Source organism: Centropristis striata, chromosome 5 (genome assembly GCF_030273125.1).
Source record: "Centropristis striata isolate RG_2023a ecotype Rhode Island chromosome 5, C.striata_1.0, whole genome shotgun sequence".
Lineage (NCBI taxonomy): Eukaryota > Metazoa > Chordata > Actinopteri > Perciformes > Serranidae > Centropristis > Centropristis striata.
In genome coordinates this window covers 32281546-32301158 of record NC_081521.1, presented here as the reverse complement: position 1 = coordinate 32301158, position 19613 = coordinate 32281546, and the positions used below count along the sequence as shown (strand labels likewise).

Below are 19613 nucleotides of genomic sequence, written 5' to 3'. Positions count from 1 at the left end.
TATATCAGTTCTTTCTTCGTCTGTCTTCCTTCTGTTTCTCCATGTGGCATCTTTACTTCCTTGTGTATCTGCATTGGCCTTGAAACCCAAGATATATTTCATCCTCTTTTGCACAACACAGCTTGTGTAGTTTCTGTGGCGTCTGTTCATCATTCTCTCTCACACAAGCATGCTAAAACTTTAATCATTTCTGCTCTCTTACATCTGACTCCTCCAGCTTGTAACCAGGGAGCCACCTCTGCATTTGCATTTATAGCTTTTTCATCTCACATTGTCATACAGTGTGAGGACACTGTGACACCCACACCCACACATTTTCCCGTGACATTACCTTAATAAAACCAGAAAGTTTAAAAATGAATACAGAAAAAAATATTTTACTTCAGGGACACTGAAATAGCTAATGATTGTTTCAGAAAATGCAGAATTTTATGCTAAAATTGTGTCAAGTTCAACATTTAACACTAATCATTGTCTTCCTTAAGAGAAAGCTATACACAGGACTCACACACAAGCTACACACATTACTTTTACCACCCACAAAATGCCAAGGAGACCTCAGGTAGGATTATGGACATTAGATGTGTTTGCAGCTGAACTACTGATGCTGAGATTCTCATGTCTTAAGCATTAAAATGGAGCAGGACAGTCAGTGTTACCAGTCTCTGTGTATTTGCAGGCACTTGGCCCTGTCTGTGATAGATGGATGTGTTTATCTCAGTTTTGCTCCTTCAGGCGATAGACCCATTCAATGAGTGCATTATTTTTTCTAGTGCAGGCTCATTGGTCTCTCCCACACTAACATACTCACTTGTACTGTCTTTTTTACCTTCACCCGTTCCTTGTTTTATCCTCGTTTATCTACTGCAACCACTTGCAGGATAGTATCTGTAGATTTATGATCACATTACCCTTATACACCTTATGAAAACACTTACATGAATGAAAGCATAGGTGTAGAGAATGTACTATAGTCTACTAGTAGAGATATTTCAAAACTGACATAATGGAATTTAAAAATCAGCTGCATCAGAAAAGTCATTGCTGGATGAATAAAAAGAAAAGCACTGATAGAAACCATTAAATGCACAAGTTGTGATTTCTCCTCCTGCCTTTATATTTCACCTGTAGTTCTTCCTCATGCTGAACTCAGCTGTCCTTGATTGGTGCTCTGAATGAATCAACAATATCTTATTTAACACCATCTAAAATGTTTCCAGCAAGTTTATTAAAAGTAAAGTTCACTCTGAAAATCAATGTAACATACACCCACCTTGTGATGTGTCCAGATTTAGTTGTCATTCAACTCTGATGTTGCTTTAGCCATGCAAGTCAGTTTGCTTTATATGCAATTATTATTTGCAATATCCCCCTTTTTACATACACGCCTAGTGATAGTCCAGCTCAATATAAAGTCAGAAATAAGCCCAGTTTCTTGTTTACTTTGAAAAAGCAATAGCCATACCTCACGCAGAAGATGTTATTCTAACTCTTATCTGCGGTCACCTCACTATCCCGCATCACCTCTATCTCCCATCTCTCCTTTCAGATTATCACTTTTCTACTCTTTTTTCCCTTTCTTCTCCATTTCCCCTGTGTTTTGCCCTTTGAGACACTCTGGGAAGAGTTCAGTCTGACAAGAGAACTTTGTAATTAGCATAAGGAATGTCACCTTTTCGCTCAGCTGCAATGACCAGATTTGTCCCCTAACCATCTGTTTGTTTTGTGTATCTGTGTGTATGTGTGAGTATATGTGTGCGTGGACACACATATGTATTTGTGTCTGCAGTCTTGGCTGTATTTGTGTGTGTGTGTGTGTGTGTGTGTGTTTGTGTTTGTGTTTGTGTTTGTGTTTGTGTGTGTGTGTGTGTGTGTGTGTGTGTGTGTGTGTGTGTGTGTGTGTGTGTGTGTAGAGGATTGTCCACCCACTCTGACTTGATATTCAGTGCTAGCTTGTTGCATTGATTATCCGTGTTCACCCTCGCCTCCCTCCTACATCTCAACTCTGCGTCCTTGGCGCTCCCCACCTTCTGGACTCGAGCAGAGGAGAAGCAATATTTGTGGAAAAAAATTAATAATATCTTCACACAGATTAAAAAGATTAGTAATTTAACTTCCCTTTTTAGTGGTTGTGTCAATGAGTCTTTGACATGCTCTATGTGAAGGAAGATGCCAAGGGTTGTGTGAGTTTCTGTTTTTTTGTCTTTTTTTTTACTTCTCTTACAGCCTTTTCTTACCCTGTGTCCATGGTTTCAAGCACAGAATGAATTTTCATTTGCCAGTCAGGAAAGCAGAACACTGTGGATGTTAATTAGCATACTGTATTTTGTATCACTTTGCACTACATGGGGCAAAAGCATTAATGTTGAGTGAAATGTATTGTCCCTGGCAACACGCTACTGGGGCTCATTTATGTCACTTGGTAATCAGTTGTTCAAGGGTGTGTATTGACAGATCAATCGGTAATTTCATCATTAAACTGTGATCAACTGATTACTAAGTGGCAAAATTGGGACCCCATCAAATTTGGAAATTTTCAGTCTTTTTTTGTGTCTACTTCCTTAATTTTAACCTCCTGCCAACAAAACCAAGTCATTTTTGCTTACAGTACCTGTGTATTCTCCATCTTTTGAAGAGAAGTGTTGCCCCCTGGTGGCCAATGCATGCAACCATCAGCTTGAACTAATCTACATAATGGTTTCATATTAAGGGTATATAACTTTTCCCATCTGCTTTATATTTTGGCTTTCTGCATGTGCATTTCATTCTTGTGTCACATCCCCCTGCTGCAGCCTGGGGATATCAGAAGAAACAAGGTCTGTTTTTACCCACATTATAAACTTTATATGAACGTGTCATCAAGAATTATTCATATGTGTCTGTGTTTGGTATGTTTTTGTAGGCAGTGGGCGCTTAAACTCTTTTTCTCTTTTTAGCAGCTTCCGTTGACAGTTCAGGAGCTTCAGGAGGAGCTGAGGGCTCACAGGGAGATGAACAGCCGCTTGCAGCAGCAGCGACAGCAGGGGAACTCTGGCTCCTATCGAGAACTCCATGCAGACCAGGACCACAGAGGGGGCCTCAGCCCCGGCCACAGCCCCAGGCAAAGCTCCAGCAACCTGCACAGTCCTGCACCGAAGAACAGCCCGAGAGCCAGCCCATGCAACACCTACAATCCCAGACAACAGGAAGCTGATGTCATCATTCACAGCCCTGGTTATGGCTGTAACACTGCACTAGCTGCGCAAAGAACCAGCCCCGCCAACACCCTACAGCCTGCGCCGAGGAACAGCCCAAATCAGCTCTACGCTCCTAGCCAAGGTCCGGTTTCGGCACCCAGCTCTAGCTCCCTGCGGCCCTGCAGCCCTTGCCAGGTGCCCGGGTGTGACGGCTTCTCCTCACCTCCGCCTGTAGATCAATCAGAGGAGAATATCTTCCAGCTTCAGTCGGAGCACGAGCGGCAGGCCAAGGAGCTGTTCCTGCTGAGGAAGACCATGGAAGAGATGGAGATAAGAATCGATTCGCAGAAACAGACCCTCGGCGCCCGGGACGAGAGCATCCAGAGGCTGCTGGAGATGCTTCAAGGTCAAGGTCAAGGTCAAAGTCAAAGTCAAAGTCAAGGTCAAGGTCAAGGTCAGGGACACTGGGGTCGAGGACAGAGGACGGGCATCATAACCATGGCGGCACAGGAGGCGGAAGCGCAGCTGGAGAACATGCATGTGAGAGAGGTGTGTTTTTCTTTCTCATATTTTTGATTGCTTCAGGTGATGAAAGTATATGTTTCTGAATCATTCATCTAGTTTGAAAGTTATTTTAACAGTAGGGCTGGGCTGTGTTATTATGGGTAATACTTTTCTTATTTACTGATGATTTATTATCTTTTACTTGGTGGAATCAAGATTTTTTGATATTGCAAATCACAATACACAACTATGTTTCCTGTGTAGACAATACAAAGCAGAATATGTCCAATTTCATCCAGAATGATTGTGGGATTTGTATGTGCAAATTGTATGAAAGCATTTTGTATGTATATGCTTGTGCGTGTGTGTGTGTGTGTACCTATGAGTGGGTCTGTATTATGTAGAGTGTGGGAGCAGAAAGCAGCTCAGCAGGTCTTATCAATGGGCCAGATTAACATACGGAGAGCTCTAAGCCTGTGTTCAGCCATGCAGTTTTACAATCTGACTCTCTGTCAGTGTGTGTGTGTGTGTGTGTGTGTGTGTGTGTGTGTTCCTGGGTATGCTTGTATGCTCATATGGCAGTTGCTCCTATGCCACATGTCTGTGCATTGTGCATGTAATTTGACATTTATCCAACAGCAAGTGTCATGCAGTGAGTTTGTTGTGCATTGGAATTGAAAAATTAGATTCGTATGGAAATGTATTATAACCACACAAATATTCTCAAATACAAGAAAAAAGTTCTTGTTATTGATAAACTCAAAAGTCACCCTTTCTTGCTTGTTCTGTCTTTCTCAGAGACTTTTTTTTTTTTTTTCTACGTGATTGAGAATTTTAATATTTTTCGCCTTCTTTGGGCGTTGATGTAGCACAGGTGTGTCTTTATCCTCTGCCAGGAGGGCTCGCAGTAGGCTGCTCTGTGCTCCTCACTCCTGCCTTGTTTATTTTTAACTCCTAAATCTTCTTAGCCTTTAATTTCTCTACCTCTCTCTCAGTGTTTGTGTGTGTGTGTGTGTTGCATGGCTGTGCATGCCTCTGCTATTGTTTGTGCCATGATGTTCTTGTTTTTCTGTCTATGTTGTTTGTCTGCCTCTGTGTCTACCGAGCCCAGTCTGAATGATTGCGTGTGTTTTTGTGTGTGTATGTGAGCATGCGTGCACATCTGGGGCCTGTCGGCTTAGCACTAGACACTCCCTCGCCGGGCTGCCGGTGGCTGATGGGATATCCACGCGTGCCGGGTGTTTGGTGGCTATGATGATTTTGTCAGAGGGGAGCATGGGTGTTTCAGCCCATGCTAATGCAACCACTGCTGTGCATGTGTGTACTTGTGTCCGCATATGTGTCTGTGCGTAAGCGCCCTAACCATGCTGTGTGCGTAAGAGGTGAGTACCTGTTCACACACACTCTGTGTGCTGTGCTATTTTTAACTGCTTGACAGCTTAACACATACTGTGGGTGCAAAGGAGGAGGAGGAGGAGGAGGAGGGGGTGAGCGGCTCTGAGAGGTGAGAGAGATGGTAGAAAGGAGTGTTTTTCTAAGGTAGAAAAACAGACTGTGTTTGTCTGAATATTAATGCATGATTAATGAGGGAAAACACTCTGACCGCCCTGATTGAAAAGAGAGGTGATTGTTGTTCTTTCGTTTTTTTTCCTCTTCTCCTTCTGGCCTCCTCCTCTGAGGTTAAGATGGGGTGCTGAAGTCTCTCTGTGTGTATATATATGTATATGCATATATATTGGTACGTGTGTGTGTGTGTGTGTGTGTGTGTGGGTGGGTGAGAGAGAGAAGGAGAAAGAGTTGAACTGATTGCAGTTTAAGTTTTTAAGCCAAAATAAAGGCTGGTTTTAAGTGAAATTAACTGAATTTTTACTTCTATTTTTATTGTGTGGATTGAATATATATCAGATGATAAGATTTAAAATGGATTAATACTGTGCATGTCCCATTATGCCTCACAGAAGGAGGGTTTCAGGTTCAAACCTGCTGGCAGGCTTGGGCTGTTCTGTTTGGAGATTGCGTGTTCTCCCCGTGTTGGCGAGAGCTTTCTCCAGGTTCTTCAGCCTCCTCCCACAGTCCAGAGACATGCAGGTCAGGCTAATTGGTGACTCTAAATTGCCCGTAGGTGTGAATATGAATCAATGGTTGACAATCAGTGGTTTGTCTCTGTCTGGTGACCTGTTCAGAGGTACCCCGCCTTCATCCAATATCAGCTGGGATTGGCTCTTCAACAGCCCCTGGTCCCAGTCAGTCTTGAGTGGAGGAGATGAAATGCAGACTGTGGATTCTACTGGGTCCAGCTGTGCTTTGCTTTGCCTGCGACTCATTTTTATTTTTTTTAATTTTCTTTCAATCCTCAGCATTGCCTTATACCACACTGTTTCATGATCAGTTACCGCAACTGCCCCCCATCAAAGCTTCAAATATTCGCTCAGTCAAGCTTTGAAGCCCCATAAATTGTATTTGGGAAATTCTTCATACGTTTATGAAAACATTAAAATCTGGGGAATTTGAACATGTACTTTATTAACATTGTGGTGAAGAATAGTCGAGTTGTCTGACAATGTGATGTGGCTGTGGTTGGTGTGGAATGTGAGTGTTAAAGGTTGGGCTGAATACAGATTAGTTGAAGTACTTCTCTGAACTCATTTAACTGTAAGAAGTAGCCTTCTTCCTGCAGAGGCCTCCATGCCTTTGTTTATGTGTCAGAGTACCTCTCTGACACATAAACATAATTTAGCCTTACACTTACACTTGTCATGGTTACTGAAGGCAGGGCAGTGATGGTAGTGCAGCTATTGCCTCTATCAGGGGGCACTACTCTTAGCTCTTTTGATTAGCTCCAAAGGAAACCAGCCCAACTGCCTTTCATTACTGCGCCCATTACTCTCCTTTAAATGACCCAGCTTGTTTAGCTTGAGCAGGGATAATAAATGCCCCCATTTTCAGTTCACCTCTGCTTTTATTTATCCTTCAAACGTGGCTGAGGGTTGACACAGGGGCTTTCTTGGTATTCTTTGCTGCTTTGAAGAGAAATTATCACCTTAAATTTGTCTTTATAGTATCTTTTTATGTAAGGAAGGTTTAAGAGGTTGTGTGAAAATGTGTGAACCTATGTACAATTGTATTGTACAAATCAGATAATTGAGTAAGAGTCAACAGAGAATTTAATAAATGCTTGAGTTGTTTTCAAACAGCCTCTCCTCTAATATCTACTGATACATGTAGATTTTTGCAGTTCTATCAATGTCCACAAAGTGGCAGTGTTCTACTAGAATTTACACACTAAGTTATGTGTAATGACACACACTCACAGACACACACACACACACACACACACACACACACGCTGAGGGGCATAAATCTGGGCCTAATCGGCTCTCCCCAGCCGCCAGGTCCCTGTAGACCCAATAATAACAGCCGCACCACTGGTCTGTTCCTGCCCAGCCCTGACCTGCTGCCAAGGACGTGCACGCACACATGCACACTCTCACTGTGAGATTTTTACTTGGAGATGGCATATCTACTTTCATACATATTGCACTGCAGATTTCACATGGTCCTTAGGGGCTCTGGATAGAGTTAGGGCCCCTACTGTATATGAAGACATTTCAGTATTGGATCAGTACGACTGAGTGTGTAGCGTTGCTCCGGTGATGAGAACATAAGGGCAAAGTACTTATGGCTCCCCTTTTTTTCTATAGTATGACTGGCTTCAGAAGTCTTGCTGCTGTTTTTGGCAGGCCTGCTCTGTCTGCCCTTGCATCCTCTCTCAAACACTGGTGAAACTTATAGTAGAATAGTAGCTTTTTAAAATGTTCTTCTGCCAGCATATAAAGGAGAAGTGGAAGTTCATGGCAGCAAATCCATCTTTTTTGTAACCTCTGTTTTGTAATCAAATGTTTTCCCTCCTGTCTAAAAATGTCCCACTCAGTTTCTTTCTCCCCTGGCTGATATGCTATCTGTTGTAAAAACTCTCTCCTGGGTGGGGCTTTTTAGAGCTTCATTCTTAATTGGCTGCGCTAATGGAGCCCCTGTCAACTGACATAAGAATAAATACAATCAGCGAACACTCACACAGACACTCCAATGCTCCTTTTCTCCCCACCACACCCCGGGCACCACACACTCACCACGCTCTGTTGATCTCCCAGAATGTTTGAGCGGAAAAGTTTATCGAGACAAAATTACACCCCTCAAACCTTCTCCTCGCCCCCTCCCTATTTCTTGGTAAGGCTTTCCCTCTGATTTTCCCTTTTGTCTTTTCAACTGCTCTTTCAAGTCATTGAGCTGATAGGCGGACACATTTTCACATTTGTGGCGAGCAAATGTGTTTCCTTTTTCTCTCACTGATGGAGAAGGGATGGGAATGTGATTGATGAATGTGTGTGTGTGTGTGTGTGTGTAGAATCTGCATGTCCTAGTATGTGCATGGCATATATGACACCATTGCCTTCAGGCCAGAATTGAACCTTTTGACCGTATCCTTCATTCAGGATGCCGACACTTATTGCTATAGTGTTACGTTTGATCCTATTCATTCCATATGCTCGGCCCTCTGACACATGTGGAGCAGAGAAGACGGTCTTTGATGACATGCTCTCTTGCATGACTTAATTTCCCCCCATTGTACTTTAACTGTACTCTAACTGTTGTTGATAAGGAGCTAATACACACACTGTCTCCATGGGACCGATAAATACTTGAATTTGGACAGGGAGACAAAAAGGCTGACACTCACAGTGACACATTAATACACATATGGTCAGTAGGAGATTAGAATTGTGGCAGTAGTGGGCATACCAGTCTGTGGGAGGCATGCTCTGACATCAGTAATCCCACTTTATCCATAACTGACATGGACAAGAGGATAAGGCCCTTGTCTCCTCTCATTGTAACTCACTGGGAGAACTGGGAAGGATGGGTGTGATTGGAAATCATGGCAACCTTATGCCTCTCCCTGTTTGTCCATTTATATTTTTCTAGAATATTTTTATACCCTATGACTGACTGATGAATGTCCCATATCCATGTGGTTTCTGTCTGATTTGGTGCCTCCTCTTCACCCACTTACTCTCTTTTATGATAGTATTGCAGTTTTTTTTGTAATTTAATCCATCTGCACCTTTACTTTGTGCTGTTTAGTTTCCTTCATTTTTCAGTGCCGCTCAAAAACTGTTTTCTCTTACCATGACAATGTATAGATTTGTTTGTTTTGAAGCCTGTGATGAAAATGTATTTTGTTTCCAGTGAGAACAGCAGATGTTTTGCAGTGTACAAACCCCTGCAATAGTTTTGCAGTGAATCCTCTGTAAAGCTGAAAGTGGTGGCCTAAAGCTTTGACGAGCCTGTGGTTCAATAAAGACAAATCTGGGTGGGGAATAAAAGAGCAGCTCTTGCCACCACTGAGGTGCCTTTGAGCAAGGGCTACTCCCTCATTACCACAACTGAGGTGCCCCTAACCCCCAAACTGCTCCAGTGGAGCCACTTGGTGGCCAGCAGATCAGACAGTGGTTGTGCTAGGCGACTTCTGGGTGTGAACATGTGTGGCTGTGTGGGTGTGAACAGGGCATTTGTGACAAAGAGAACATTGCTTTCAGCTGTACCTCCATGGTTAAATAAAGGTTTTAAAACAAGTTAAGAATGTGCAGATTAGTCAAATAGTATAGGAGTTGTGAGCTGTGATAGTGAATACTGTGTTTTCCCCTTTAGACTAGAGACAGTGCATACAGTTGGGTAGGGGTGGTGGCAATGACAGTTGTGTTGCCTTTGATAGATGTTGCAGTGGCGCATTTCATTTCAGCTGCCTTAACTACCTTGCATGCTTCTCTCCATTTTTTGGTGTGACTGTTTTGGAGAATAGTTGATTTATTTCTATGGTCATTTTAGAGGCTTTTGTAAATGGTGATTTTGTGTTTGATTGTGTTGTTATATTGAAGATGTTTCTAATATTTTGTTTGCTATTTATTTACATAGGCATTTCATATAGAACAATCCTGGTTATAACGACATTGATAACTGAAATGCTTTCCATTTATTGCAGTACAGTTGAAACTCCTCATCACTGTTCTTTCTCCCGAATGAACTTGTCCTTATACTCAACAAGTGTGTTTCACCTGCTGTGTCTAAATGCGTGTATGCTTGTGTGTGGGCATAGTTGTAGGTCAGAGCTACCATTAATTATTGATAGAAGAAGCGTAGCGCATGAGCTGGTAGAAAGTGTTGCTAAGCAAGAGCTTTAGCCTGCCAGAGACATCTGCGACACAGATAACAAGTGAGAGATAAGAAATAGAAAGACAGAGACTGAAAGAGTGATAGAGACAGATTAATATGTACCTATAGCTGAGTGTGTCTCCTTACCACTGACGAACAGAGAGAAAAAGACAGAAAAAGAGAGCAGAGAGCATACCAGCACTTGCTGTGAGAAACGGAAAGAAGTCTACAGGACAGCATCAAACAGGGACCGGCTTAATGATCATGGGAAAAGTTTTTGTTTTTTTTTGCAATACAAGAATTTTAAAGGATGCACAGTAGGGGATAACAGCGATTTTGCAGAGAGATCGTGTCAGACTGCTCAGTCAAAATCTTTTTAAGTGGCTCTGAAGCTGTGGGTGTTAGAAAGTGCTAAAGATGATGAGCCGGCAGGCTTATTTTTACCGGGTCCCTCCCCAGGAGCTGCATCGCCGAAACCAGCTCCAGGCCGATCCAGCTAAGACCAGAGCTCTACAGACTGTCATTGATATGAAGGTAGGACCTGCAGTGGATCTAGAATCAGCAACAGCAGACAATATTTTTTTTAAAACTGTGCTACATGAGGAGTGTTTATGGCATCAGCGAGTTTAAACTGCGGTTGTGATAAAAAGTCTGATGTTGGGATTGTGTTTGAGGAGTGCAGTTTTCTTTTCAGTTGCAGCATGTTGTCTGGTTTAGTCTAACATCAGCTTCAAACCAACAAAGCTTTAATTATTGATGCGCACTGCTGTAATGTGAGCAGCAGTAGAGGATCTTGCTCGCCTAGTTAACGCAGACGCAAACTTACATGCAAAAACAATCTAAAAAACATTGTCTTATTGTTGCCTCGTGTCTGTATGGCGGCCATGCCCTAGTAAAGGCCATTATTGGCCCATGCAGAGTCGAGCACTTATTCAATTTGTTTCAAATGTCACATATGGAAGCTTTCACTCTCATCTCAGCCCTTTGAAGTTGTTAGAGCTGTGAAAAATGCAGTTGACTCCACATGTGTCTGTATGCACCCCCCTCACACACACACACACACACACACATATTTGGTGTCCATTCAGCAAACGCTTGTTCTAAAAGTGGTTCCTTTACAGCAAAACCACAGTTATTTTTCACACATACTTTGTGTTTGTCTGCCTATTAACAGACTGCACATGTGCTATGATGCCACAGTTATAAATTCATGAGAGTCCAAATTAAATCTGACTGCATTAATTATAAAGGCAAATCAAACATTTGCCAGAAGGACTAGACATATGAAGGCTTAAACTGTAACAGTCTTCTTTTAGTGATGCTGATATTAAGGTGGACATATTTCTCTGCATTGTGGGGAAAACTACTGTATGTGCGTCTGTGTTTGTTTCAGTTTCTGAGTTGTTTGTGCTGTTGCTTTTTCTAAGTGGTGTATGTTTCCATTTTGTGATTACAGAACACCAACCCCCCTTTCTGTTTTGATCCTGACGTTATCTGGCAGGTAATGAGTGCTCACCTCTTAATCCTTCTGTCAACTCAACATGGGCTACAAATATACAGTATTTGTGTTTAACTCCATCCTTATCATGAATTCTTCCTGCGTTGGAATGCAGCACCGCTCCTGTTTCAGCAGTTTTGAGTCCCAGCTTTTCATACAATTATTCCTATTGTACTGAATGTTGTTTTTTATATTACCCTCTCCTTTTTTCTTTGGGTTTGCCTTGTTTCTCTTCCTCTGGGTGATATTTTTTCTCTCTGTGCTCTGGAGCAGAAACAGATGGCAATCAGTTATTAAGGATAGAGCACAGCTTATAATACAGAAGTTGACATGAAGCAATGGAAATGATTGAATAGCATAGTCTGTGTGTTGGCATTTTTGTGTTGTGTGGAGGGATTCCCCTAGATGCCTGAAGGCCCCACCTTGACTTTTCTCTGGGTGTTTATTGAAAGTCTGACTCCCTGCACACACTGTGTGTGTGTATGTGTGTGTGTGTGCGCTTTACTTACCTTTATACATTCCTGTTTGCCTGGTGTGTTTAAGATGGTACATGCAGCACCGTGTGTGAGGCAGGGCTGATGTCAGAGGATGTAATAGAGGTCAGATGCTTACATGTTGCCTGTGGTTTGTGCTGATGGCATCATGCAATCTGCTTCCATTTATTCAATTACCTTTCTCTTTTCTTCCAAGGTTTAGCATTTAATGTATGTCTGAACCCATGCAGCTAAACAACCTGAGGACCTGTCCAGGACAGACCCTTCCATTCCCTCATAGATACTGCAAAGGAAAACATCTTGGCTGCAAACAGCTGCCTGCCTTGATATTTCCACATTCTAGTCAGAAATAGGGCTCCACATCAACATTTCCTCGATAAAAGACAGTACAAGGTCTTTTGTGAACATGCTGAATTGCTGTTAGCCAAATACTGAGTGTGATCCAGGCTGTGTCTGACCAATTCTGTTTTTTATGTAAACAAATATCTGACATTCACTTCACTTCAGTCACTTCATGAGGTAAAAAAGGAGCCAGGGTTTGAACTTCTCCCTTAAGCTCCTTGTTTCGAAGATCCATTTCTGTCTTTCTGTCGTTTTTATGTACATAAACAAGTGCAGCACAAATATAATATGTGCTGTTATCCCTATTACAGTTGTTTTTAATTTTATTTACTTTTCATTAACCTCCTCTGTCGCTGCATTTGTGCTTTATGCATGACATTTTAGAGAGCTACATTGATACATAACATAAATAACATGTGAGACAGGTAAGCCCTTATTAAAGACGAAAGACTTTCATCCAACGTCAGATTTTTCCTGACTCTTTGCCTGCCTACTGTTGCTGGTGCAGGACACCAAGATCTCTTCCCTGGAGAGGAACATCAGAGACTTAGAGGATGAGGTCCAGATGTTAAAGACCAGCGGCCTGCTGAACCCTGACGACAGGCATGATGAGCTCAAGCAGGTGGAAGTCTACAAGAGCCATTCTAAATTCATGAAGACTAAGGTAGAATGTCTGTGCATGCCACCTGAGACGACTTCACTCTGCATGCCCTGAGTGATGCATGTTTGCATGACACCATTGCATGCTCAATGAGAAGCAAATATAAGTGTGGTGGAATCTAAATGCTGAGCTGCATGTTTCTCTGTCTTTTGGCTGCTTTATTGAAGCTTTTAGCCTCATGTGTTGCATGGATACCAAAAACTCCTACGTTTATAAACATATTCATTATTTCATATTTAGAGTGAAGTTTCTTGTTTCTCCCTTATGTAATTTTATGCCTTACCTGTGTGATGCTCAAGCATTATACTGCTCTCTTATCTGTGACGGCTGACTGTTCTGAGGAAGTGAACCCTATCACTTTACAGTGCACCGTGTCTGTTTACTGTCCTACCTTCAGCTGGCTGAAAGACCTGACTAAGATGTCTCCAGCTCGACACTAGTTTAGTCATTGGGACACTGCAGCAGAACCCAGACTGCCATGCACAGATTTGAATAGGAGCTTATGAACATATCTACAGGAGTCATATTAAAACGAAATGTAGTTTCAAGTTTCTAGCTGAGGCCCATGAGTAGCCCTCCATGTGAAAATGTTTCTCTTTTGTTCATTAATAGTGCTCTTTGTAGGGCCCATTTGTCATTGCATCGGAAGTTCCTGATGCAATCATAAAAGAGATGTTTTTATGAATGGGGCCCTGACAGATGAATGTGAGCTTACAACGACAGAGGAAAGAGCTCTCTCTTCACCCGTACTGACGTGAGATGATATACATCACAGTGATGGACCTGGCTCACTCTCCCATGTTTCATCTTTCTATGTGACACAGAGAGACACCATGCGCATGGCTATACACAGGAACACAGATTCATTCTATATCCTTGAAGTGTTTAGGGTCCTAGTTTTTCAGCAGTGGTGGTGACTGGTGTTGAGGTGAGACTGTGATAAGAGAAACCAGAGAGGGCGGCGTCCCTGTCCTCTCTGGTTTCCTCTGTGAGCTTTGATTTACTCAAACACTAGTAAGTGACTTCTTAGAACACAGAAATTTGTTCAAGTATGATAACTGAGCAATAGCGCAGATGTGAATTTATTAACCCAGATAATCATTTTTAACAGAACTTACTTCACCAAGTATAACTTCTATAGCCTCAGCAGCAGTGTGGAGGAGTGTGGAGGAGCACGCAGCCAGCTGGGAGACAGTTTTCCAGCTGGCTGTGTGCCGTAGTTTAGTGGCTTGCTGTCTTCTTGTCTTTGTGTCTCTATAGGAGCAGGCCTTGTCACCATGTGTGTCTTCCATCAGAAAAGCTCCCAACTTCTTCCTCCCTACCCAACAGCCCTGGATCACAGAACAAGCAGAAGTACCCCTCTCAATAGCCTCTCTCGACATTTATTTTATTAAACCTAACATTCTCACCCCATGTTTGATCTTTACTGCTGTACTTCCCGTTCTCCCTGTCTTACCATCCTCTCACCAGTCTCCCCTCACAGATTCCCTTTTTGACTCCACCTCACCTTTTGGCTGCTGTATCCTATTATTCAGTCCCTGCTCTCCCTTCTCTCCCTGACTCTTTATTTTTATGAGTGAGGGTTGATTGGCCAAGCTCTAGTCCAGTCAGAATTCCCCTGTTTATGAGGTGAACCCTGCTCACACAATTAGAGAAATCTCTCCATGAATCAGCTTTGTGCATTTTTGGCACCAGTAGACAGATGACAATCTTCTGCACATAGCTAGCCTCAGCACAGAAACCTCCCTCTGTTAATGCATTTGATTTCCTTTGTGGTTTTTGTCCTGTTCTGTATGGCCTTCCTTAAAACAATCTGTAATCTGTCAGCTATGTTAGTGTAATATTGCTCTCTGCATGCATTTTCACTCTTTGGCTGTTTGTCTTGGTGTGTCCAGAGAGCAGACAGTAGGCCTGGGACTCCCCTGAGTGAGCACAGATATTGTAGGGTTGGGTGATAATTCAATATTGTAATATGTCATGTCTCCAAATGAATGCATCATGACACAATCAACATATTTAGATAATATAGTTTAATCTTTAAATGCATAATAAAAACCTTTCTTTCTTAAAATAGTATTTGATTTTATGATCATATGATCAAAGTTACACTTGATACAATGTGATTTTGAAATATAGATTGAATAATGTTGTCCATACTTGCTTGTTGTGAAAGTTCTGTCCATAGATAAAGTGATGGAAAATGGTTGCATTCAGTAATAGGCAACAGCAATACACACACTGGTGTGTTTTTGCAGGAGGTGTGTCTGTGTGTGGTTTGTGCATGTGCATGTGTGCTTATGTGAGAAAAAACACCTTTTTTTTCCTAACTTTAAAAGTTGTTGTCTGTAGGTTGTCTCAATGATGACTAACAGGTTTCCATGACCTTTTATAACAGATATGTGTTTATGTTTCTGTGATTGTCAGATAGAGCAGCTGAAGGGGGAGCTGAACAGGAAGGAGACAGAGATGCAGGCCCTGCAGACCAAACTAGAAACACTGACCAATCAGAACTCAGACTGCAAGCAACACATCGAGGTGCTAAAGGAGTCACTCAGCGCTAAGGAGCAACGAGCCAATACGCTGCAGACAGAGGTCAGTACACACACACATGCAACAAGAAAATCAGCTGCACCATAAAATCTACACTGATAATGATCAGTGTGCATTGTCTGGAAAAATGGCCTTTATGACAAACTCGCATGCACTGATAGAGGTCAAAGCAACCCCTGCAAATGGACCCAATCTTCTCTCTTTTGCCTTGGTTTCTTTCTCTTTCTGTTTCTCTAATGGACGTTGAGGTGGGTGGAAAAAAATGTCTATGTGTGTGGCTCCTTTAGTCCACCAGTGGGCTGGTATGTGTGGGTGGGTCAGTCAGTCACAAGGCTAGAGAAAGCTGGCAGCTTTTCCTTCTTCATCTTTGAAGTTTCTAAACTGTGTGGCTCTAATGGTTTTATCACTGCTGTTAGGGATGGAGGCGGGTTGTATGTAGAGAGCTGGAGCTGGAGGTGGAGGTGTGTGTGTGTGTGTGTGTGTGTGTGTGTGTGTGTGTGTGTGTGTGTGCGCATGCGTGTGTGTGTGCGCATGCGTGTGTGTGGGTGGGGGGGCTGTGCTAGCATTTTTCTCCATCACTCTCTAGACTTGGAACTGATACTTTAGATCTCTTTGTGTTAGGCAGTTGAGAACGGCCTGCTAACTATGTCCACTCATCATTACAGGAAGCAATTTGGGCCAAAATTAGACCTAATTGTCCATACATGTGCAAGGAATTTTGGCCCTCTCAGTCAGCAGAATACATCATACTTAAAGGAATTAGTTTTCAGTGAGTGCTTTTCTTTGGGAACATGTTTTTATTTGTGCGTCCTCCTAAAACAGCATGAAGAGAAATGCATTTTCTCTTGTCATAGGTGCAACATTATGGTGATACTGGGAGAAATTTCTGATTTTTCCGTTCCCCCCAATTAACTCTATCAAGTGCCCACTGTAATCTAAACCCACTGAGGAAGGAAAGGGGAGACTCTTTAGCCTGTGGTTCACTTCCACCTCTCTGTTCACATTTTTGACAAATCATGATGGCTTCAGCAGAGGAGTGTTGGGGGCAAATTTTCAGTCAGTCATTAAGTCTTCAGGCTTCATGCTAGCTAATGCTTTCTAACTGCAATTATGTGCAGCTGAGGTGAATGTTAGCCACAATGCACTGTAATATAGATGGATTCAGTTTGCTGACGTTAATCTGGCCAAACCATCTAACTATATTGGACAACATGTTGCATGTTTATATAATGCATTATTTGAAAGTCTTTGTGTGTGTGGGTGCAAGGCAGATTCAGTTAAAGGTTACCAAGTCAGAGCTTATGAGATGTTAAAAAACGATGCCTCTCTCTACACTGAGTCGCCAAATGTTAACATTTCATAATTTTAAATGTAGTTCAGTCTTGCTAATGCACAACACTGCTACACTGCTATCATTGCTACTGTGCAAATAAAAATTAAGGGTAACCTAATTATCTCTAAATACACTCTTCAGGTCAGGATGTCGATTGTTTGTTGAGCCAGTAAATATCTCTGCTAAAGTTCAAATGAAAATAATAACCTTGAATCGACAGGTGGTTTGTGTGCATTTGTGTCTGCTAATATGAAAAATATATGTGTATGCTTATGACAACAGAATTATCTTGTATATATAATTGACTATGACGCTCACTGGCCACTGGGTGCTTCACTGGGCTCTGTAGCCTGTCTTCTTTTCACTTCTCATAGGCTGCTGCAGTGGGCTGTAATGGGATCTGACAGTCTTGATCACCGCACACACACATACACACACACACACACACACACACACAAACACGTACGCTGTCAGTGCTGATTGCTGGACTCTCATCTCCGGTCTCGAGTAGTTTTTCCCTGCTATTGAAGTGGCATTTTCCCCCGCTTGGGAAAGGCTAGGGTTTCCTAGACTAAGTGGGCAAACCAGAGGATGGGTAAAGATATTGAGTGCGCTTGAGGCCAGCCGTGGCCCTGCATTCCTCCACTGTCTGTCAGTCATTCAGCTAGAAAACACAGCCATTCTCACAGGCTCTCCCTTCTCACCTCATTCCTTCCATCCATTCATGTTATTACTTCATCTCCCTTCAGAAGTTTGTTTCAGCTTTCCAACAACTCATTTAAAAATCCTCCAGATCCCCATATTTCCTTTCTGTTTCACTCATGACAAATGGGGCACCATACCCCCCTCTGTATGTGTGTGAGAGTTTGTGTGTGTGCCGGGCGGCTCTCTCCGTGAATGACAGTGATGGGTACAGTAGTGCACTCCTCCAGAGACAGACTGGTTTCTCCCAGAGCTGAGGAGCAGCTTCATCTCACAGACATTAAAAGCAATTCACATCAGGATGGGCAGTCAGGGAACAGAGCAGGCACTGTGAGCGAGGGAATGAGAAAATGGAAGTGTATTTGTCAGTCAAAGTTAAGGACAGCTTCTTAATGGCTGTGATTAAATACGGCTCCAGATAACTGGAAAATGTGGAAAATAATGAGTGTGTGAGCATTGTGAGTCCACTGCCCATGTCTGTGGAAACTTTATCCTTTAATACAGTATGTGAATGTGTCATTCCTGCCCCGATCACGACAATGCAGGTCTGTAACTATACTCCAGATGATCAGGTAACCTATCAGAGACCTTCCTGAATATTTTACCAGTCAGCAACAAAGGAACAGGCCACAGCCCCGTTGGTCAAAGGACTTGCGGGTGCTTTGACTTTGTATTTAAAAATTTGTTCTCAAACATTGTACTAAATCAGACAGAAACAGACTGTGTTAATGTGTTAAACTGTTAAATTATGTTTGGCCTGTTTATTTAATTCAGCTGTTCCTAGTCAAACTTGGTTTCTGATGACATGCTAAGATTCACATCAAGGTTATTTTGTTTACGTAGAGAATGTTCTCTGATCTGTTTTAAGATTCCAGGACAAAGACTTGTATTGGCTATGAGTAAAACATAAAAAACAATAATGACAAAACAATGGCCTTGAAACCATTCTAATCTGCCAAGATCATGTTTTATTTGCTCTGGCAGATGAGTCTGATCACTTTCCCGTTCAGATGCAATTCCAGTTGACCAGGTCCTGAGCGGGCCAATCACAATCGTTTTATAGGATGGCTGATGTGCAGCACAACTCAAAAAAATCTGATCAAACTGTTGAACTTGGCATCGCTGATCAAATATTAATCAAAATTCTGTGTTGCCTATTTCTCGCTTCAAGCGTTTTCAGAAACACATCAGTGTATTGTGTCAGTTATAAGTGTTAGTGTTAGTGTATACTGTTAATTGCGGTAGTTTATGACCGGGCTACCATTCTTTAACTACTTAAAAGAGAGTAGTAGTGAGCAGAACTCAACATGCCACGCGCTTTGTTGTTGGATTGGAAGGGGATCACATTTTGTAACCCTGATTGGTCTTTGGTCTATTTTAAGGGTCTTTAACCCCTCTCGGACTGCCATTTCTTTAATGTTTTGCCTGCAACCTGAATGCACCAGAGATGTGATGGGGGAGATCAAGTGATCCCAGCTCTGTAATGCCTTCGAAAGTAACAACAGAGGCGTAAAATTGGTGAGACTGTTTGAGGCGGGATCAATGTGAACTGGCGGAGCCTTTCACTGACAGTAATGTTCAGCAAAATGCAAAACAACCTTGCTTGAGTCTGCTTTGTAGAATCTCTCCAGCGAGAAAAAGCAGGACTGATGTCGCTCACTGTACACATACATACTACTGTGCAGCACTGCCGCTGCTCTGTTACACACCACTACCGCCTCTGTCTCCACCCACTTACATACTCTACATTACATACATTAGTGAAATTTATGCATAATAATAAAAAGCATGATTTGTCATTGCACACGGTTAATATTTTAGCAATGATGAACTTGTTTCTCTGGCATATTGTTTTATAGGTTTTATGTTCTAATCTGTACACATGGAATACTCATGGTATACATGGAGTTACATATGAGGGATACTGACTGTTGAGCTGTCCCGCGCAAGTGCACTCTCCACTCCTCTCTTTGATTCAACAGTAATTATGTGTGGACTGGATAGGCTGCTGAGAGGCTTTTTTCCTACTCCTGCTCTCTGTGTTGGATCCTGCACTTCAGTAAAACAAAAATAGGCTCTGTGGCCTGTGTGTTGTGGTTCACTGGTGTAAGGGTGTTATTCATACAAAGTGTCTTCACACAAA

At 42.4% G+C, this 19613-nt stretch overlaps 1 protein-coding gene across 1 annotated transcript in view; it reads left to right on the top strand.

Annotated features, from left to right (window-relative positions):
- The window catches only part of LOC131971019 (ERC protein 2-like), a 164353-nt gene that overhangs the window by 3861 nt on the left and 140879 nt on the right, over window positions 1-19613 (top strand). The window contains exons 3-6 of the mRNA XM_059332285.1: window positions 2937-3725; window positions 10350-10424; window positions 12733-12888; window positions 15310-15477. Of these exons, the coding sequence (XP_059188268.1) occupies window positions 2937-3725; window positions 10350-10424; window positions 12733-12888; window positions 15310-15477 (1188 nt within the window). The remainder of the gene's footprint in view (window positions 1-2936; window positions 3726-10349; window positions 10425-12732; window positions 12889-15309; window positions 15478-19613) is intronic.